The sequence below is a fragment of the Chaetodon trifascialis genome, chromosome 24, assembly GCF_039877785.1.
Source record: "Chaetodon trifascialis isolate fChaTrf1 chromosome 24, fChaTrf1.hap1, whole genome shotgun sequence".
Classification (NCBI taxonomy): Eukaryota; Metazoa; Chordata; class Actinopteri; order Chaetodontiformes; family Chaetodontidae; genus Chaetodon; species Chaetodon trifascialis.
The window spans coordinates 12,232,079-12,254,075 of NC_092079.1; the positions used below are offsets into that span (position 1 = coordinate 12,232,079).

At 45.7% G+C, this 21,997-nt stretch overlaps 2 protein-coding genes across 8 annotated transcripts in view; one reads left to right on the top strand and one right to left on the bottom strand.

Annotated features, from left to right (window-relative positions):
* Positions 1 to 21,997, bottom strand: part of LOC139352111 (calcipressin-1-like) — a 248,609-nt gene that overhangs the window by 122,379 nt on the left and 104,233 nt on the right. The window lies entirely within an intron of this gene.
* dmd (dystrophin) overlaps positions 1 to 21,997 on the top strand; it is a 166,624-nt gene that overhangs the window by 111,052 nt on the left and 33,575 nt on the right. For 2 of the 7 annotated variants that reach the window (XM_070994172.1, XM_070994173.1), the window contains exons 58-65: positions 27 to 213; positions 3,281 to 3,453; positions 3,539 to 3,695; positions 5,107 to 5,218; positions 7,080 to 7,348; positions 8,017 to 8,163; positions 11,682 to 11,745; positions 14,193 to 14,253. In XM_070994172.1, coding sequence (XP_070850273.1) covers positions 27 to 213; positions 3,281 to 3,453; positions 3,539 to 3,695; positions 5,107 to 5,218; positions 7,080 to 7,348; positions 8,017 to 8,163; positions 11,682 to 11,745; positions 14,193 to 14,253 — 1,170 coding nt within the window. Of the gene's footprint in view, positions 1 to 26; positions 214 to 3,280; positions 3,454 to 3,538; positions 3,696 to 5,106; positions 5,219 to 7,079; positions 7,349 to 8,016; positions 8,164 to 9,998; positions 10,062 to 11,681; positions 11,746 to 14,189; positions 14,254 to 17,732; positions 17,769 to 20,144; positions 20,380 to 21,997 lie in introns of those variants that run through there. The other 5 variants (XM_070994178.1, XM_070994177.1, XM_070994174.1 and 2 more) reach the window with 4 other exon arrangements.

A 21,997-nucleotide genomic window follows, 5' to 3' on the forward strand; every position in this document is an offset into this window, starting at 1 on the left:
CAAACCTGTAACGTGTCTCCGTCCAGAGTTTCGGACAGGGAGGCGGCTCTGGAGGCCGCTCTGAAGCTGCTGCAGCAGTTCTACCTGGACCTGGAGAAGTTCCTCAACTGGCTGACGGAGGCCGAGACGACGTGCAACGTTTTGATAGACGCCACCAACAAGGAGAGACTGCAGGAGCAGCCGGCGGCCCGGAACCTGCTGGCACAGTGGAAGGTAGGACCCCGACACGGAGGTGTGCTGGTTCTCACAAAGCCTGTCCTCTGCAGCTCGTCTCCTGACGTCTCACTTTGGCTGTTTGTCCCTGCCGTGTTTGAAACTGATCGTGTGTAGACTCATTGAGTAAGAAGAGATCAGCAACAATAACGACTGATTCCATCGATTTTTGATGGAAACTTCCTGCCTGGACGTCCTGCAGGTCGTGGAGGTGGAGGGTTGATCAGTCGTGGGTCCGAATGACAGCGTTTCAGTGATATTTGAAGAACAGGGACAGAGGAATCATTGGCAGGTTGGAATAAAAGGCAGAAATCTTATTGAACTTTCACCAAAGTTTCACCATCCTCTCCTTTTCCCTCTGCTTGTGTGCAGATGACCATTATTCTCACAATTTTACTCTCATAACTGCTGCTTTTACAACCCTTTTATAGCGACTGCCATTCGTCCGCGGCACTTTTTACACCTGATGTAATGTAGATCTTTAATGGAGCAAAGCAAGGGATCCATTTTAATCTCGTAGCTGCATGAATAGGGATTTATTTGGAACAGAAGAGTTGGGTAGATCAGCCAGAGAAGGAGGTTAAACAGACGAAGGAAGCAGCGTGACTTTCAGAATAAGACGTCCTCTCCTGCTCGTGCTGTTTGATGAACAGCAGTGATGTTCATGATGGGCTTCTTGTCATGTGGCATCTTTTTAAGAGTTTGGGACGCTCTTACTTGACTCTCTGCCCCGGCTGGTATGACAGGAATGCTGACATGGCAACATGGAGAGATTTCATTGGCCAGTCGATGCCTGGCACACAAATGCAAAATTCCCCCCACTGCATTGTGGGTGTTGAAGGGAAGGCTCTGTTCTGCGAGAGAACATATTTTGACCCTCAGCCCTCACCCTGCACCCACACACACTTTCTGGTGGAAGGGCCTGCGCGCGCACACACACGCACACACACAAAGATGCAGATATTTGGAAATGAATTTTCAGATGCACACTTTTGCAAATTTATGCATTTCCTTTTGACGCACGCGCACACACACACACAGCTCTCTCAGTACAACAGCAGCACTGTATGCAGAGCTGTGATAGACTTCTGTGTCCAATTATAATGGCGGACGGCAACTCGGTGTAGCATCCAGAGAGAGCGCGCACACACACACACACACACTCACGGGCTACAGCACTGCACGCAGATAAGGTTTAATTGGAAAATGAGCGCACTCATCGTTTTATGCACCCTTTCAAGTTCTCTCTCCTCCTCCTCCTCCTCGTCTTCTTCTCTCTCTCTTACCCCCTCTGTCTTTGGAACTCGCTGTGACTCACACTCTTCATGGGTAACTAACTCTCCCTCCATCTTTTTACTCTCCCTCCCTTCCGCCTCATCTCCACATCCCGCTCTTTGTCACACACACAGTTAAACAGAGAGCACTCTCAGGCAGTCATATTGGGATCTGATCTTAAGGGAATAGAAGAAACAGAAGATGCTTCTTCTTCTTCTTCTTCTTTTTCTTCTTCTTCTTCTTCTTCTTCTTGACGTGTAGTTTTGGGATTCCAGAGTAAAGTTTGGAGGATGCTGCGCAGGAAGGTCTACCATGTTCAGGTCGGGAAAGAAAATCAAGCGCTCTTTATTTACAAATATGCACTGTAATCCTAAATGAAACGCGTCATCTATTACTGAAAATGCTTTGAGATGTTAACTTTAAAACACTAACAAGATGCTGTAATCAGATTTTATTTTTAGTGAGAGTTTTGGTGTAAATCCACTAGTTTTGTACAACAAAGAAGAGATTATCATCCATCCGTGAGATATTTTTCTGCTTCCAAGCTTTGCTTCTTTTTCACATAAACAGAAATTCTCAAAGTAAACTGATTCTGCTCGCAGTTGAGGTCAATTGAAGGACAACTGTTGAAGTATTTTGTGGTAAAATTAAGGCAGGAATAAGTGAAAGCATCACTTTGAAATGAAAACTTCAAAGTTGAAGTTGGTGTGAAGGTACAGCACTGGGATTGACTCACAGTGTTCAGATGGATCAGAGAACATTTAGATGGTAAGAAAAACTGAAGGAAACTTTCTAAAACTACTTTTAGTACATTAGTCAGTCTCCACCTTCGCTGTCTTCACTGCTTTCTATTTGTTCTATTCTTGTCTGTGTCCTATTCTTTGGTGCAATGACCCATTTTCCCCCTCAGGTATCATTAAAATTTCATGTAATCTAATTTATCTTCAAACTTCCAGCAAGTGCGGCGTTCTTTTACAGGATGTTTTCCTCTTCAAAGACACTTTGAGAACTCTGCAGATGCAGCATAAAGGGAGGAAATGAACTGCGTTCACATGTCGTGCAACACGTTCTGTCATTGATGAGAGTGAAGTGACCAATCTGAGGCGGCAGCAGTCGTTAAGGCAAAGCCTGTTTCAGTGTTAGCTCTCATGACATTAAGTGACACCTGCCTTTCTAACATTGTTCACTGAGGAGCAGCAGTTGGTGCTTTGGTACATATGTTAGAGCTATTTAAGGATAAACTAAAAGAATGAATAACTGTGTGCAGTGGTAGCAGTGCAGAGGTAAAGGTCTGCAGATTAGAGGCGTTTCATTTTCTTACAGATGAAGCAATAATTGATTTCACATTTCTTGTTGCCTCCTTGTTGAACTTCTTTTGCACCACTCCCGAGCAGGAGGTATTCACAGAAAACAAGCTGTATTCCTGCTTGACTTCACAAAGATTGTTTTTCTTCTCCCATAAAAGGACTTATCAGGAACAGTTTCAGTAATGGACTGCACAGGTGGGACCGCCGCTGTCAAAGCTACCAAGTGAATCCACGCTGAATATCACATTTTCACATTTCAGTGCTGCAAAAGGTTCATCCACAATGCATTAAGACCTGCATTATGGCTCAATCCTGGTGGTTGCTGCTAAATCGCTCTCTCAGATCCTGATCCCATTACTCAGCACTCGAGCAGCGAAAAAAGTGAATTCCTGAAAGATGGCTGCTATTACCAAGAAAATGAAGTGTGTGCTGCGACAGAATTTACTGGCCTTTTCCACTGACTCTCACTGTGTGTGTCTCACCAGGACCTCCAGGCAGAGATTGATGGCCACACAGAGCTGTATCACTCCCTGGATGAGAACGGGCAGAGGATCGTGACCTCGCTGGGGGACTCGGACGATGCCGTTCTGCTCAGGAGACGTCTGGACAATATGAGCCAGCGCTGGAACGACCTGCGCAACAAGACCCTCAGCATGAGGTGAGGGGGGGCTGAAGAAAGCAGAGGAAAAACCTTAGTTTACATGAGGCAAAAGAAACAAAAATGACTGTGTTTTTGTTTCAAGGGCCCACCTGGACTCAGAGATGGCCCCCTGGAAGAGGCTCCACATGTCACTGCAGGAGCTGCTCAACTGGCTGAGGCTTAAAAGTCAGCAGCTGGAGCAGGAGCCACCTGTAGGGGGTGACGTTCCCGCCGTGCAGACACAGCTGGACACACACCGTGTAGGAGGAAACACACACAGACACTCTTTGTCTCTGCAGCATTTTTACTGAAAAATGTAACATTGTGCTGATGGTGTTAACGAAGTTGGCATTTAGATTTAACACAAATTCACTTCTGTAAGGGACTGTTTGTTTGAGCAGTGGGGTCAGACGAAGGTGGGGGTTATTTACTCTTTATTGTGGTTGGAGTGACGACAGCCACACTTTTTTGGAAGAGCAAAATGTTTGGAAATATGTTCAAATACTTTCTGGCAAAAGGTGAGATAAGTAGATTGATAGCACTCTGAACAGTCTGCAGACAGTTAGCTTATCTTAGCACAAAAAAGGCTGAGTCACAAGCCGCCCCCCAGCACCTCTGAAGCTCACTATGAGAAGACAAACACAAAGCACAAACACAACAATTTGGTGTTTTACTGGAGCTTATGTGTGGAAATGTTCACAGATGTGGATTAACATCTGTAAATAAAGTGGAACATAGGTTCATCCCCCCTCCTCACCCCAGTCATTTTCACATAGTCCCTGATAACAAGCGCACTGATTGTCACAGACAATAACTGGAGCACTTTGGTGTACGTCGAGTCACAATAAGAGAAAACACTTTCAGAGACCTTCAGCTCAATGCCAGGGCAATAAGCAACCAATAAAATGAGCCTGTTTGATACCTCCATCATGAAAAGTTCTGTGGTTTCATTGCAAAAGCAGCTGTTTCTGTTTGAGGCTGACTTCATATCTCTCTGACTGACATTATGCAAAGCAAAGACTTCAAGTAAATGGAAATATTCATACAGGTTAAATGAAAAACCCATTTTATGCTCCGTTTTATGCAAAAAAGCGAGATGATTGGCTCTGCTGATTTGGTCATTTCGCGCGTAAAACTACAATGATTCTGCAAAATTGGGAATTCTTGCAGATATGCATTAGGAAAAGGCTTTTAGTGAGAGCGTTTCACATGTTTTAGTTTGAGGGCCACTCACATACACACACACTTGAATCTGACAGTGTTTGTGCATTAGTATCTACCCATACAGAATACATGCAGACTCTCAACAACATCCTCTTCAAACGCTTTTATTAGAATTATATAAAGCACTTGATTTATTACATCTTGCATGGGACTCATTCATCCCTGAGGCTGTTTCATGGACAGCAGGGCCTCTTACACTGTTTTATCTTGGGGCCCAAAGCTGAAATGCCAGGAGGATGAATGCAAATCTATCTCTTCAAATGACATGTTGATTTTGTGTAATATAGGACATGTTTCTGCAGGGGACGGTCCCAAAGGTGGACAACTGAGGCGGCTCTTAATGATCCAGACTCAGTGCACAGAGGCTTTGTCGTTGTGGCAGCAACACACTGAATTAATGCAGTTAAACTAGTTGTGTGTACAAGTGTGTTGTGTGTGATGTCACAGGGCTTCAGGAGGGACCTGAGAGCTAAAGAGCCAGCTGTGACCAAGGCCCTGGACGATGTGGGAATCTTTCTGTCCGAGCTGCCCCGAGACACACCATCGCCTGAGCAGAGAGGTAACACGCGTCTCCAGAGTGACTCGTTTCGGACAATTGTCCATAAAGCACCTGAATGCACCTGCCCTTTAAATGTAGAAACTGGACTGTAAATACAGCACACAGCTCATCAAGTAGTAATATTTTCTGTCAGAGCAAAAGGAAAATATGAAGTGAACTTAGCAGGCCTGTTTCCTGCTCAGACCTAGAGCTCCTCTTCCTCTGGTGTCTCACTCACTTACTGAACTCTGGACCCTAGTAACAGCCTGGCAACAACCACACATGGAGGTTAATGCGCACACACTTTTCTGCAGCAGCCTCTGCACCATGGCAGCAGCCCGGTTACCAGGCTCATAGAAAAGAGCTGAATTTAAACTGTGGCCCATTAAACCCATTCATTTGCCAACTCAAACACACTCGGAGAGTGTAAGAGAAAGAAAGGGTGAACTCCAGCTGCTAATCACCGGCATACCGAGGGAGACAAGCACTTCCTCTCAGAAAGTTTTTCTCCCTCAGAGATTAGAGCTTCAAATCGGCAGCAGTTGGGGACGTCTAAAAAGCAGAATTGACACACGGCTTTTTTGAGCGTATGACATTTTGCTTGGTTTGAATTCAGCTGGTTCTCCTTAAAGAGAACCCATGTCTCCACAAACAGCCTGAGTGGTTTGACATATAAGTGAAACAGTCTCCCAGAAGCCAGTCTTGATTGTCACAGCGACTGCGTGTGCTTTTGTTTGCTTTAAAAGAGGCAACATGCTTTTAAACTCCAATGTTCGTGTCTTAAATTGCAGCTGAATAGAGGCAGAACTGGGCACAGGTGAATGCATTCAGCGGACTGGACAATCACTGCAGGACTTCAGCCAAACAAAAGATGTGACGAGATTGAAAGAAGCTGTAGGAGCTCCAGAATGATGATGAAAGTGTCTCTTTTTATGAGTTTCTCACGAATGACTGTCGCACACAGCTGCCACACAGCTCTTCTTCTTTAAAGTAACGCTACTCACGCAGCCGCAGACACTTTCTCTACTTTCCACACAGATTTTAGTTGAAATTAAACTTGTTCTTTCATCTCCATTCATACCCTTAAATCTGTTTTAGTACAACTGAATAGATTCTTAGGTTCTATTAGAACACAGAGATTAATCATAAGGGGCTTAGTTGAGGAAGGATTATGTGCTGAAATGTATTTATTGAAAGCCTTTTTTCTCAGTGCTGGACTTCGACATGCACACGCTGTTTTCTGCCAAACTTACAACAGGTTTGGTTATTTCAGGATTTTTTGTTTTGGCTTTTCCCACTGGCTTTAAGTGGGCGGGGCTCGGTTGTAAACAGATGTTGTCACATGCTGCCATGCGCCAATCAGAGTTCAGCAGCGTGTGAATCAAACTGCGATGCTGAAAAAGCCAAAAACAACACCGTCGAGAGCTGCGAGAGTGACTCACAATGATAAAGGTGTGAGTTTCGTGTGCAAAGTAGTCATGTGACTTAGAGCTGATATAAAGATATTGATCATAGCTAGTTTAATTTGAAGGTAAACATACGCATTTTGGGGTGAATCGTCTGCATAAAGATGAATTTCACAATCACACACAGAAGAAACAGTCTCATAAATGGAGAACAGGACACGGCCCATAGTGGCCTATAGTGACCCTACCTGCCATCACATGGTGAGCTCTGATCCACTATCCCTTCACAGGCCATCAGAGGATAAACTGGACCAATTGTATCAAAGGCTTTGATTAACCTCAGTAAACAGAGACACAATGTCTTGTATCGTCTAAACCGGTAATTAGATAACAGCTCAAACAGTGCTGTGATTCGCTCAACATGTCACAGACTTAAGACAATGTTTCTTTCCAACCCATCTTTCCATGACCCTCAGATATCAGCCCAGAGGAGCGCGCCCAGAATGTGGGGCGAGTCCTGCGCAAAGAAGCAGATGACGTGATGACCAAGTGGGACCGACTCAGCGCCGACTCGGCCGACTGGCAGAGGAGGTTGGAGCTGGCCCTTGATCGGCTGATGGAGCTCCAGGAGGCGGAGGATGTGCTGGATGGACAGCTGAGGCAGGCCGAGATGGTGAAGGAGGCGTGGGAACCTGTTGGCGACCTGCTGATCGACTCGCTGCCGGAGAACATCGAAAGAGTCAAGGTCAGATTGAGGCCTACCTCCTAAAAAGACAATGAAAAGCCAAGAATTTACAGTAAAGAAATGTCAGTGATAAATTCACTGTTAGGAGCCTTAAAGAACAGAAACCTCTTTGTGTTTTGTGCCATGAACAAAGCTTCTTTGTGCCATCACGTAACCTCATAGCTTGTTGTAGATTTGAATACAGGCTGCTCGTCTTCTCAATTAGTCTTATTTGTTTGTAGTAAATGTACCACTGTCTGAAAAGTCATTTGATTATGATTCATTCAGCACCTTTAAAGCTGCATGTAACATAGATGTCATAGCTGAACATCACCTCGTCCTTAATCTTCATGCGCCACAGCAGCATAGAGCATTGATCAAACAGACACGGAGTTAGCCCACTTTGCATCTATCAGCCATTAATGTTTCACTGGTTGCCACGAGCGCCCCTCACGTTGCATTTATCCTCCTTACTGTAAGCCTGTCAGTGTTTTCCATACATCAGCAAGCATTAAATATGCAGAAAAAGTGGGGTTTACATGATGGATGCATCTGTTTCTCAGTGTTAGAACGGTGGAGGTGAGACCGCGCCGAGCTAACAACCTGTCTGTGTCTCCCATCTGTCTTCTCACCACTGTAAACAACGCAGCCCAACAAACAACCTGAGTGTGTATGTGTGTGTTCTGCAGGAGTTCCAGGAAGAGATCGCTCTGATTAAGGATGACGTAACACACATGAACCAGTTGGCGTCCACATTCGGCCCACACGACATCCAGCTGTCACCGAGCAACCTTGAACGCATCGATGATCTCAACACGCGCTGGAGGCTGCTGCAGGTACACACCGGTGCACGCGCACCTGCGCAGCGCTCTGCAGACATGTACATATACTGTATGGCAGCAAACAACAAATATACCCCGTTATTAGAAAATGATGTTCCATCTGCAAGTCTCCGTTAAAGCTCCTCAGCCAGATGTGGCGCTTAGACTCCGCCCACTGACCTGTAAAGCTGTCAGCATTGTCTCCACTGTCTTTCATGCAGTGAAAAGACAAATTGTCTTATGTCTCAGTGTCTTTTGTCCAACTCCTGCATGTGGTACATAAGGGATTATTAGACGACAGCATGTCAAACGTAATCCTTTCAGGTTAACGCACACTCCTTAAAGGAAGAGTGTGTGCACCTGTGAACATCAGTGTGTGTGTCCCTTTGTGGGACAACTGTAATAAAGATTAAAAGCGCACACACACATGCACACACACACCATGTGTTGGTGATCAGAGGAAGCACAGGGTGTGCCTCAATCAGTCTCAATAAACCCAGTGGCAGCCATGCTGGAAGGCAGACAGTGATTGTTACGGGGGGTGGCAGATAGAGCCACTCAGCTGCCAGAGAGACGCAAGTAATGTCGCCGAGTCCCAGGCGGAGATGGGCGTCACGCTGACACCACGGTGATGGGACCAGACGGTCAGCCCCTCTGAAGTTAGCACCTGACCAGATGCTTGCGCGCACACACACACACAGACACACACCTTTGTGTGGTAGTAAAGGTGAGAGCACCAGTGTAGTTGATAGAGGGAGGAAGGAAGATGTGATTTGTGGTTGTGTAAGAAACTAACTAATTGCCCTGCATTCATCAAACTTCCTGCACTTTTTATAAAGAGATCTCTGAAATACTGTGAATGCCTTCTGGGACAGATCATCGTGTAAACAACACATCATGTGAAGTGCTTTTGATTGAACATAACACAAAAAGGTAACCTTTTAAGAGCAGCTCTCAAACACTCACACTTGTGCTCAGGATTCGCCCTACATCTGCCACAACGCTCATTCTTTTACAATACACAACCCAGAGAACAAAATGCCAGGTTGGATTGAACAAAACAGTACAGAGAAAGCAGAGATGGAGCCACTGTGACCGACTCGCGGCTGGCTAGTGGGTTAGCGGCTAGCTTGCCAGCTGCAGTCGTCTGACTGTGCCTTTTTCCCACATGATCAGGCCTCGGAGACATCTTGAATTTATGAGCATATTTGAGTCAAGATAAGTTTGATAAAACAGCCATCAGTCTTTCACTTTGAGCAGCTTGATAAGTGTGAGCCTTGGTCAGAGAGTGTGTCTGTTTACGCTGATACGCATGACTGATGCGCAGCCGTAAGAAGAGAATTTAGCGTTTCATTTGGACAGAAAAAGGGATTTAACTGCCAGTTTTTGAAGTCATTTTCCATTGCAGGTGGTTCACTGGGACCAGAATGTTTGCCCAGGAATTTTGGCATCACTTTTAATGGCAGGGTGGTGGTGTGTGTGTGTGTGTGTGTATCCGTGTGTGTGTGTGTGTGTGTGTGTGTGTGTGTGCAAGCGCTGCCTTTTAATGTCAGTGCGCCAAGTGTGTGTTTGTGTTTTCATGTTTTCTGCTTTAGTTAATGTGGCTTAAATTTTAGCTAAGTGCTCGTGCTTTTGTTGTGTTTGTGTGCACCTGTGTGTGTTTTAGTGTGTGTGTACGTGCGTGTGTGTGGTACACTTACATTCAGGTCATTTTAGTTGGTTCACAGTGTTCTTTCGTGTCTAAAAGGTCGAAGCTGATTGGCCGGCGTGGGGACACGGTGCACTCTGAGTAATTGCGACAAATTCCTCCTCAACAATCCCGCTCCTCTTGTTTGTGCGACTCTGATTAGGTTGCCGTGGATACGGGGAAAAGCAGCTCAGGCAGAAATGGATTGGGTGAGGTGAACTCAAAGGTAATTTCAGCGTTTTGGTTTTCATGTGGAAGCCAAAAGAGAGGACTGGTCATGGCCGTCGTTTTCATCTTCATCTGTCCTTCATCTCATACCATGATGCACGTGCTCACACACACTCCCTGACAGTGTGTCACCAGCGGCCTTCTCATTTGTCTCGTGGATAAAAGGCTAATCAGTCGATAACCCACCTCGGCCCCCTTAGCTTCAAGACTTCGACCAAAGAAAAGTTGGGATGCCTGCGCTGACTCACTTTTTTCACTTCCTGGTACAAAAATCTGTCGTCAATCAGCATCTGCCAAAGCTCCGCATGCTGGTCGGAGCGGCGCGCGTTGCCTGGGAACATTAGATCATTGAACACTGTGTCAGGAAGCATCAGTGATTAGAGACACACAGCAGCTCCTCCGGGGACGTTCAGGGAGCAGCTAGCTGGCGAGCGTTGGTACCGGGCTGAAATCATGCCTGCGAGTGTCAGCTGGCTTTTTATGTGAATTACACATCACATTATGAAGGCTTAATGGAAACAGCAGATTCGTAGAGTTTATGCAGGAATCGTGATGAAGATGAACCAACGTAGGCTTGGTTCGGTCTCCATGAACAGCAGCTCAGAAATGATTTGGGGCATTCTGACCTTTATACGGCGTCCTGTGAGGCTGCCTGAGTGTTGGTCCATTAGATCCACGCAGGCACACAGTCCTGCTGGATTACTTTGTGACATGAATGCTGTATTTTTGCTGTTTACCTCGCCATTCTTGACATGAAGGGTGAAATAGCTGCAGCCATGATAACACCACATTGTGTTTCATGGATGGTTTTTAGAGGTGGTTCTTGTACTTTGTGAGTATTTTCATGTGCACTGTGTTTGTTATTTGAACTGCCTGACAGAAACATGGCTGCTCAGTAAGTGCTGACAGTCTGCCGGAGTTGGCTTTTATGACCTGGACGTCACTTACTGCTCTTCACATCTGTGTTTCCTCTCTAACCAGAGGTTCAGTGACATGAAAATCATTGAAGTTAAAGATAGGATTGTCATGCCAGTGATGCAGTGATGCTTACATGAAGTCTATACTTTTGTAAGATCGCTGCCAAAATAAGCACAAAGCAGGTGTTTAGATTCGGATCACTGGCAAGCCGAGAGTTTGCAGTTTCGATGGCAATCTGTGAGCCATGAGACTAGTGTGTGTACCCGGCGGGCTGAGCCCCACCTCTCTGTGTGTACCTACAAAGCTGTGCTGATTTGGCACAATTATCTCAACTCCATCTAGATAGACGGCTCATTCAGAGCTGAGGGAGACTCACAGGAGACTGCATCCTCTCTAATTCCTCCACTACAAATTCAATTACCTTTTCCATGCTTGGCTTTGCGTCTCCTCCGCTCCTCTTCCTCTCCCTCCGTCTGCCCATCCTTGTACTTCCATTCATTGCTCGTGAGTGTATCATAGATATAGAGATTCACATAAAAAAATCACCCTCCAGTGTATTGTCACGATCACATTATAAAGCTATTCATTACTTTGAAGGAGCATCGGGGCTGAAAGTTTTCTCATGGCCTTAAGATGGTTGATATTTCTTTTACTTTTTTCTGTTTAATGTGATGTATTTCTTTCCATCTTTCTCCATCAGATCTCCATCACAGAACATCTAAAGCAGCTGACGGATGCTCACAGGGACTTTGGGCTTCTGCACGGTGAGTGAAACACACTCACGCTTCCATCTACCTGCGCACATCGGACCGCTGACGGCTGACAAGATACTCAAGAGGTTGTGCATGTGAGAAAGAGATAAGACAGAATGTGTCGGACAAAATGAGGCAGCCACCCCCCGACAGCGTCTCGCTCGGTGGCGCTCGATCAGTGACGTGTTAGCGGGAGAGAGAGAGCGGCACAAGGCTCGACCGTCAACGGGTCACTGAACAAGAGACGAGAGGGAGAGAGCATATAAAGACCGTCGCTCATTTGGCTGATCATCGAGCCAGTGACGGTCTATCGATCTGATGCAACTTGTTTTTCTAGTTTTATCACTTAATTTCAATATGACCCAGCACTTACCCCAATACGACCAGGGCCCTCATCCGCATCGCACTCACATATTGATGAAAGCACAGATGAAAGTCCCTCATTGATTGTTGCATTGATGAAAGAGATGGATATAGTTTGGTTTCTCCAGTTCTTCAGCGTCAAATCGACCGTAAAGAGCACAGACACGGTTGAATGAAGTCACTGACTATGAGCTCATTTTGTTCTTTGATGGGGCGCTTGTTTTGTGACCTGTGGATAGCTTAGCTCAACATGCTAAAGTGTGGACGTCTACATCTTGGTCCAAAAGCAAACATACCGGCACAAAGGTGGAAGAATTTAACAGTGTGTTTGTCAGCTCTAATCCCGGCTAACTTGGTTATTACTGACAACACATTCAGACCAAAGAGCATATCATTAGCACAGTATCACAGGTTAAGTTAGTAAGCACTGATTTAGGACCGTTGTGCTGCAGCTGAGGTGCAGCTATATCAGGCCCATGTTAGCAGCTCTTTTCTGCTCTTTATTGGATTTGGAGTTGTTTACACTCCAGCAGCCCTAGTTAGCATTACATTTACCAAACCCTATTTTAGCGTGCTTATTTGTTGGTTGTGCATAGACCACTTTTACAAGGGTGTTGCTTTAAAACGGGTCAGCCCGAGACAGTTTTAAACCACGTGCAACAGTGGAGATAGCATAAATTAGCTAGCTATCTAGAGCTGATATAATATGCTAGCCACAGTTAGCATGTCATCCAACAAAACTGGCTCGAAATGAGATGTCTGTTCGTCTTGACAGGTGCTAATTACGCATACTTCCAGTGCGGGTACAGTTGGAGTTTGCTGCAGACATTTTTTCAGCAACAGTTTTTAGCCATCACAGGTTAGCAGCAGGGGTCAGTTTCTGAGAGTCTTCTTTCTTGGTTTTTCACTCACCTTTCAAAATGAATCATTCAGGTACACATTTCCTGAAAGGAGAGATGTAGCTTTAATTGGCAAGACTGGAAAAAAACCCAGCAGGTCTCACTGTTTCTCCTACTCTTCGTGTTGTAATCACTATTATTCTCTCGAGCCACGCATGTGACAGTGACATGAAACATTGCAGATAAACGATGCGTAAGCTTGTAAGACCATACGGGTGATTTTTGTCCTTTTACGATGTCCACCTGGAGCCACTCATCAAACTGCGAGCTGTTTTTCCTCATCAATTCTCTTTAGTTTAATTACAGCTCATCTGCAGAGTAATTAAAAGACCACAGATAACAAAAGATCACAACATCACTCACACGCTCGTGGCAGTGATTAAAACTGAAGAACCGCATGGGACCTCGGAAGAAGAAGGAGGAAATAAAGAAACAAAATGTGAAACTGACACTTCAGACACGGATTAATTGGTTAAACGGCAGAAACACATTGTGTAGGATGGTAGCACAGCAGCCGCATGAACAATATATGATATCTAGAAAAACCATGCATTGAAATATCCCTGCTATGTAAAATGATGACATTTGTTGAGAGATAAATATTGTATCCAGCTTGATAATGGAGCTGTCACAGATATAGGAGGACAGATAGAGATGCTGATGTGGTTATAATAAAGATGACAGTGATGATGGTGATGATAATGTGAGAGCGGTGTGCTTCATATCTCGCTGCTGCGTTGATATACGCCCGCCGCATATGTTCTGGCAGTTGTCCCACGATGCATCGTTCTGTTTTTAACTGCAGCAAATTTCACCCATGAGGCACAATAACGCTTATACAGCGGGTCGTTTCAGCCAAGCCATCTGATTGGTCAGAGATGCATTCCAACTGTGCTGACAATTCCCAGAAAGCACAGCTTGCTTTAATGGTTGGTGTGCCAACTCTTGTGGGCACAATAAGTGAGATAATTAGCAATATTTCTTGTTTTTCTGCTGTTTTTCATTATCACGTATATTACTTTGAAGAAAACTTTTCATTACACGTGACGTGTTGCTTAACTGCTGCATGCACATTTCCTGCGTGCTTTGTTAGACCTACAGGATGTTGCTCCTGCAGTAAAACGTGTGTGTGGAGAGTTAAAGAGCCTGCAGACAGTTTGAGCAGTTGTTCTGACCCTTGTTTCTCTGTCTCAGCAGGATCTGTGGAGAGCCCCTTCGAGCAGGGCATCTCCCCGAACAACGTGCCCTACTACATAAAGTAAGTACTGACCTCTGACCTGCAGCGCGGCACATCTCTCCGCTGCAGACTGCACACAAATTCTGGCCTGACGGGTTCATTTAGTTAAATGTCACGAAAGGAAAGCAAATCGTAATTCGAGTGTGCTAACCTTTTAACAAAGCCGAGTGTGCTTTGCATCGCAGATATGTCTTGAAATGTTTTTGTGAAGTTGATTGAGGCAGCATCAACACCTCTAACATCAGCTGTCGTCATAAATTAAACTACCGGCGGGCGAGATTTCACCGTGCAAACTTTAAAAATAGTTGTCTCGGACTGGATGTTAAGCCTGAACTGGGTCTAAGATGCTGTGCTTGTCCATGTGTTAGAGTCTGTGTGTTCTCCAGCACACCTCGCTTTATTCACCGAACCTTTTCCGCTCTCCTGCCTTCATCAGGGTGCTGTGAGGTGGAAGACATTTGGCTTAATCGCAGTTGCAGTTTGTGACAGATGAAGGAATTTATTATCACTGCTACTATTATTATTATTATTATTATTATATTTATAAACGCTAGATGTCAAGCTAGTCGGGACTAGGTTGGTTATTAATTTCACCACAGTTTCACATATTTCACCATTTGCTCCCAGATACATATATAGGAGCATAAATTCAAGACAGATATTCTTATGTAAAAACAATCTTTCATCTTTACCCGGCAGTGAGTAACATGGTTGAATGTTTCAGTACAGAGCAGCACGCTCTGTGCTCTTTCAACCTCCCTTTTCAAAACACTGCACTCTGAATTATCCATCATCTCATCATCTCGATGTTTAAAGATAACCCAGACTAATTCCAGAGTCAGTCTGCGGCTCGTCTCAACACATCCATCCTTGAACTGGATTTGCTTGTTTCCAATCAAATCTAATCCAGTGGACACTGCAGAAAGTCTGGGTCTTCATCCCAGTGCCCAGTGAAGAATCCAGACTGGAGAAAGAGGAGAGCGACAACGCCTCGGTTTCATCATGATTCATCTCTGTGAAATGTCCTGCAGCTGGAAAAGTCTCGTTTAGACACGGTGTAACACTTTTATGTTCCGCTATTCTGCATTTTGAGTTCTTAAATAAGTCATGTCAGCCTTCTGTTGATATCCATGTGGAAAACACTGTGTCATAGAAGAAGAACGGTGGAACATAAAAGTACTGCAAGACGTAAAAGAAGATTTTTACCCACTGAGTGGTTCAGATAAAGGAACAGTTTGGTTTTATATTTTCTCTTCTGCAGTAGATATTGTTTATTATTAACAGATGATGGTTGTTTTGTATTCTGATTGGTGATCTGTGAGTCACATGACACCACCTTTGTAGCTGAGAACTGTTGGTGAATGAAGTGTGGTGCACTGGAGAGGACTTGGGTAACTTACGTGGACCTTCACTGAAAGAGGGAGTGTGATGCAACAAAGGCTGGAGTCAAAGTTTGCGACCATGTGACATGTAACCATTTGGCTACCAGGCGCTCCATAATCTTTATTCCTAACTCATGATGTAGCAGCTGGCGTCTCACTGGCTGTTTGTGAGATGCAGCTGAAACGTCGTCTCATCCTGACTTCCAGTACTTGACGTGGGTTTGATTCACCTTGCCTGGTGTTTCTTAACATCTAATGGTGTTTAATACTTATCCATTGAGTCTTTGTGTCTGTCCTTCACTCACTGACAGCTCACCCATCTGTCAGTCCAGCCGTCTATCCGTCCTTACACTCTGCTGCAGATCACGTTAGAAAACCAAAGAGCTGTGTCAGGGTGGGACAGTTTTTCTTTGAGATCCAGAACTGTGAGTGAATCACAGCATGTTAGGAAAACATCTGTGGTGGTTAGAAAGCTTTGGCCAGTCGCATTTTAGCCTTTGGTTCCTGAAGGAATAAGGTTGTTTTCCCGCCGGTTGAACCTTGGTCCTCCTGGCCTGCTTGGCTTTCATACAAGAGGTGTGTTAAAATCAATGCAAGGAGCTGCTTAAAGGGACAGTTCACACCCAGATCATTTCTTTCCGTTTAGCTTCTTGTGCTATTTATCCATCGAGGTTGTTTTGGTGTGAGCTGCAGAGTTCTGGAGGTAAAACTTACATAACAATATTTCTCCAAAGAGCCAGCTAACCCGGGCGTTTTGTAAAGCTTCTGTAGTCTGTTGTTGCCAAAAGACTGCATGGTAGGTCAGAAAAAGAAAAATGTAGACATTATTTACTTCATTATGTCTCAAAACATGCTTGTCGAGCAGTTGAGTCCCCGGTTGCTCTGCAGTGCTCTGGTGAATGCTGGGAGACTGTTTACTACTCATCAGCAGATAACAGAAGTTTTGGAGGAGGGGTGCGTTAGCGCGGTAGTAAGCACAGTCTCACAACTTCTGCCTCAGCGCTGCAGGGTGCACAAACAGACGTCTGACTGTGCTTGAGATGGTACAGCAGAGGAATTTCACTGCGTTGGACATGGAAGATAATTAGATATGTCAATGTTTGATTCGAGGACCCACATGTAATCATTGACTGCAAATATCAAATGAGATTGGACATATTTTAGGGATGTTTTTCTGTTTTTAGGAGCCGTGAGGATAATAATAATTAGTTTTGTGGAGCCTTTAACATCTTCAACCCTGCCAGACATGGCAGTGACTCCAACTTGACAAATACTTCATTTTAAATTCTGCTGGATAAACTAAACCAACGCAACTACATGTTGGAGCGAACAGATAAGTGGTGTCATACAATGTAGAGAAAATAGATAAAAAGTATTGTATAAATAAAGCACGGCAAGTTTTGAAAGAAGTAATAACACTTCCCTCCTCTTACAAAAGGAAAGATGGATTCATTCGCTCAGTTCACTAAACTCAGCCTGACTTGCTCTGGTATGACCATTAGCTGAGAGTAGCTATATTACTCTATGTATTAGCATTAGCTTGTTTAGGCTTGGTCACACAAGCTTTTGTAATGGTGGAATTTCATGATGCATTTTTGTTAACTGGCACATAACAAACTAGCTAGCCTTTAATAACGCTATCACAAATTTTGGGCAGTAAATGGCACAATAGAGAAAAAAGAAAAGACGATCAGGGAGCTACCGTGGCTAACTAGCGCTAACATGTTCCTAGCTTGCTAATGTGTTAGCCACTGGCACAGCAGCTACAGTAGTCACAGTAGAAGTTAGGTGGGCTTAGCTCACTGCCTCACATTGCTAACACAGTGGTCAGACTAACCCCACAATGTAATGTAATGTAATGTCAAGCTCACTTCCTGCTTCGTCTTCGGTCAGCTTGGTAATCAGCAACTAGCAGTTTGGTGTGTTGGAGTTAATATTTAATGAGACTGCATGTAAGTGGCGTGACATGCTTGCTCGATCTCAGGAGTTTTTATATTAACGCTTCGTGTGACGTGGAATTAACTGCAAGTGAGACAAACGTGTCCAGCTAAGAAAGGAGAGAGGAGGAAGGAGGGAGGGAGGGAAAGAGAAGTGACAGATTCTCCTCTCCACACGCAGAGAGAAAGCTGGAGCTGACCAGATGACCGAGACCCTGTGAGTGCCAGCTGACCACACTCACACTCACACACACACCTGTGCACACACACATGAACATCCTTCACTGTACTGCATGCATGTCCAGCAAGCATGCAGGTGTGGAGTTACAAAGATGTGGGGAAGTGTAGGATGTATTGAGGAGATTTCAGCCTCTGCTGCCTTTATTCTGTCTGGAGCATAAGTGAGGTTGGTGACTGGGGCCTGACTCGCAGTCGGCGTACAGGTGTTGGATTGAGTTGAGGTCAGGGCTCTGGTCAGGCCGGTCAAGTTCTTCCACACCAAGCGGGGGGAATCAAGAGCCACCCCCAAACTGTTGCCACAAAGCAAACAAAACGTCTCATTAGAAATCAGGACCCATGGGAAAAAAGCCCCAAGCCAAACGTGTGCAACGTCTGCAGGGGTGTCCGTATACATCTGGCCATATAGCATACACACTGCAGCAGCAGTGTGCAAATATACAATACTCCCACTCAGGCTACGGCCTACACACACTTAACACAGCCACACTGTGCCTCATGCATACAAACACTCTCTCATACACATTCAGGGCAGACCATCACTTGTCTGCTTCTGGACATGATTTCCTCAAACCTGTAACATCCACCTTGCCCCCCCCCCCTTTTATTTTTTCATTTGCCTCACTGCAAGCAAGCGCCCCCGTCCACGGGTGGAGTTTTAATCCATAACCTCCTACACAAACATAGTCAGCCACGAAATGACGTCCGTCAGCTTAAAATCAGTAATCAGGAACTGTTTGATGTGTTGAATCTCTCCGTCCCCTTCCTCCATCTCAATCTCTCATTGTCTCTCTGCTACGCACACACGCGCGCACGCACACACGCGCACACACACACACACACACACACACACACACACACACACACACACACACACACACACACACACACTCTCTCTCTCTCTCTCTCTCTCAGGTATAAAGACATACTGTTGCTGTGGGATAAAATAACAGTTGAGACTTGCTCATGAATTACAGGCTGTGCTTCCCTCTTTGCTGGTGCAACATAGCCTACATTTCTCAAGCCTTGAACACTGATTCCCAAAGCAAAGAGACCCCCCTCCTCCTCCTCTTCCTCTCCTCTCTCTCTTCCTGTCTCCTCTCTTCTCTCCTGTGTGCCCTGCAAAAGCAAAAGGCACCCTTTTTCTCCTTCTCCACCTCCTTTCCCTTTTTGTCTCTTCCTCTCTTTCCGTCTTTCTTCTTTTCTCTCTCTCTCTTCCATGGCCTTGACTGAGGAAATCTATCTTGAAAAGCAGAGTCTCTCTCTCTCTCTCTCTCTCTCTCTCTCTCTCTCTCTCTCTCTCTCTCTCTCTCTCTCTCTCTCTCTGCCTCTGCCTGTCTCTCTGTCAGGGAGGTGAAAAACCTCCTCGGATGGTATCGAGGCTCCTTTGCTTTCAGAAACAGCGGGATGGGGGGAAGGGAGGCAGAGGCAGGGAGCCTGAGCTCCGCCTCACCAAGCTGAGCTGCGTCAAGTTTCCCAGAAGCAGACAAGGGAAAACCGGAAACGTGCCGAGTTCAAATTTCAAAATAAATGTCGACTCTTTTAGGTGCTTTAGTATTGCTTCATTTTTTTGTGACATTTTGGCCTATGTCCAGCCACTAACAGCCAGGGTGAATTAACCCATAAAAGCACCCCTTGGTCTGGAGCACTCCCACTTTGTGGAATTGGTAATGCACACTTGATATGCTGGTAGAAAATATGTAAATTAAGAGAGGATATGTTGACATGCAATAAAAGTTACATGTTAAAAGCTTCCAGTTAAAAGGAATACACTAATTATTACTCTGTTATTAATTATACCTTTACTTCCTGGGTATATTATTCCTCCAAAATGTGTTATTTTTGTGTCAGATTCACTGTAAAGGGATGAAGCATGCGGTTAGAAGGCTAAAAGGGTGCAGAAATAATGGCTTCGTCAGTGAGGTCCCACACGATTCCTTTAGTAAGGCTAAATGGCAAAAGGTGAACTCAGCAAGTTGAACACGTGCAGCAAAGGAACAAGCTACAGTAGCAACGCTCTGAGGGACATTTGAAAGACTAGCAAGAGTCTGGCAAAGAGTCATAATAAGCTTCAAATGTGAGGTGAAGTCATAATAAGCTTCAAATGTGAGGTGAATGTGTTCCAAAACTTGACTTAATTGTGACTTAATTATTCTAAATTATTCCCATATGTCTCAATTGGTCCCACCATCTTTGGGGAAAAAGCAAAAAGTCCATGTATATATTTTATGAGTGAGTAATTTTCTTCCACAATTTGCCCCCCCCCCCCCCCCCCCCAAAAGTAGAAATTTTATTCTTTTATTTTGAAGCAATGGGCGGAAGTGGTCTTTGTTGTATTCCGGCGCGTTTGACCCTCGTGTCTCGCTGGCCAGTCAGCCTCTGCAACCCACCGCTGCCGCTTGCAGAGGAGCACACACATACACACGTACGATACACACCGTGATCTCGGACGCCTCTCTCCGGTGGTAGAGGACGCTTGGTCGGACCGCGGAGGGGGTCGGGACATCGCCTCGGTTCTGCCCGGGAATCGGTTCATTTCTACCGGACGCGGAGCGCTCTGATCGCCCGGCGATGCGGGAGCAGCTTCGGAAGTGAGTGCTGGGCTGGGGACCGTTTATGGTGGCGATAAATAATGGTGATGGTAATTGTGCTGGTCGTCATGCAGTAAACCTGCTCACACAGACAACACACTGGCGGTGGGCTTTCATGGCAAGCAGAGAGGCGGCGAGCTGGGGCACAGACGTCCCGACACTCCGCAGCAAACACTCGGTATTTCAGCTGGACTCCTGAAAACCCAAAAGAGGCGTGTGAATGTTTAGAAACTGGACAAAGATGCATTCACATTTCGTTTCTGACATGGGAAAATAGACGTGCCTTCTAGTGTGCTGTTAATCCATATCTGCAAGTCTTCTCCTGAATGCATATGGAGGAGATGTCACCGAGCATGTTCACGTGCATTTTGGGGTAATTTTGAAGCATCCAGCAAACATTTTCGTAAGTGTACATTCAAGAGATGTAAATCTACATTTAAGGGACAGAGCGCACAGTGCATGAAAAGGAAAACGGGACGTCAGTTTTTCCATTAAAAGGCAGGAAAACGGTGATGTTTGGTAGCCATTAAACCCAACCAAATGTCCCTATTCCCAGGGGCTGCTGGTCGTGATTGTTGCCGGGGATCGAGGCGAGGTGTGCGCCCAGCGAGCCTCTTCGACCCACCGTCCCCCCCGGATACCCGACACGTACATTTCCCGAACTCTGAATCTTTTCTCTGGCTAGTTGCTGCCATGTTGGGAACGTAAAGGAGGGCATCGGATGCTTTAAAACGAACAGGCTGCCTGCCTTTATTTGCCCGTGTGTGTTTGGATTTGGCCCGACGGGGATTTGTGTAAATTTATGCGTGTGTGTGGCGCGTTGGCTGAGCCTTTGCTGGAGAGGAGAAGCCCCGCCGAGCAAAGCAGCAACGATCCCTGTGTTGCATTCCTTCACAGTCGCAAACGGAGGTGCAAACACAGTCACCTCCGTGCCAGCAAAGCAGCCCGTGTCTGGATCAGTGTGCTTTTGCTGGGTGGGGGTGTGTGTGTGTGTGTGTGCGCGCGCACCGTGCACGGCGATTTTGATGTGCTGCGTTGGTCTATTTTCGGCAGGGAAATAATGCCAGGCCTCATTTTTCAACGCAAACAGCGGGGTTTTAGGTTCACGCGTGCTGTTCATGCGCGCTCCGGATCGTCCGCTGATCGTCCCCGTAGCCGTGAAGTGGGATGTCTTTGCCCTGCGCTGGTACTACATACATCTGTGTGCGCGCGTGCGTGCGTGTGTGCGTGCGCACTTCAGGAGTTGGTGAAATGAGAGCAGAGGATGCGGGCTTGCTGGTGCAGATTTTTGGCACCAGTATGATTGCAGGTGTATGTGTGTGCAGCACTGATTAAATACAGCTGATGGATAAACAGCGTCCACGCACGCACGCACGCACGCACGCACACACACACGCATTGAAGTGTGGTTGCTGGATAGTTGTGCAGACATGCTCAGGCATGGCTGTTATGGCTTGTGTGTGCCGTCTTTGTGTTCCTGTAGATGATTATCAACCACAAGCTCCGTTTCTGCCCAACGCGCCGTGTTTATGGCTGAATTTCTGCGTTCAGAGACGGTGACAGAAGAAACTTTCCCACATTCAAGCTGCAGGCCTTTTTCTCTCAGGTGTTATGTTTG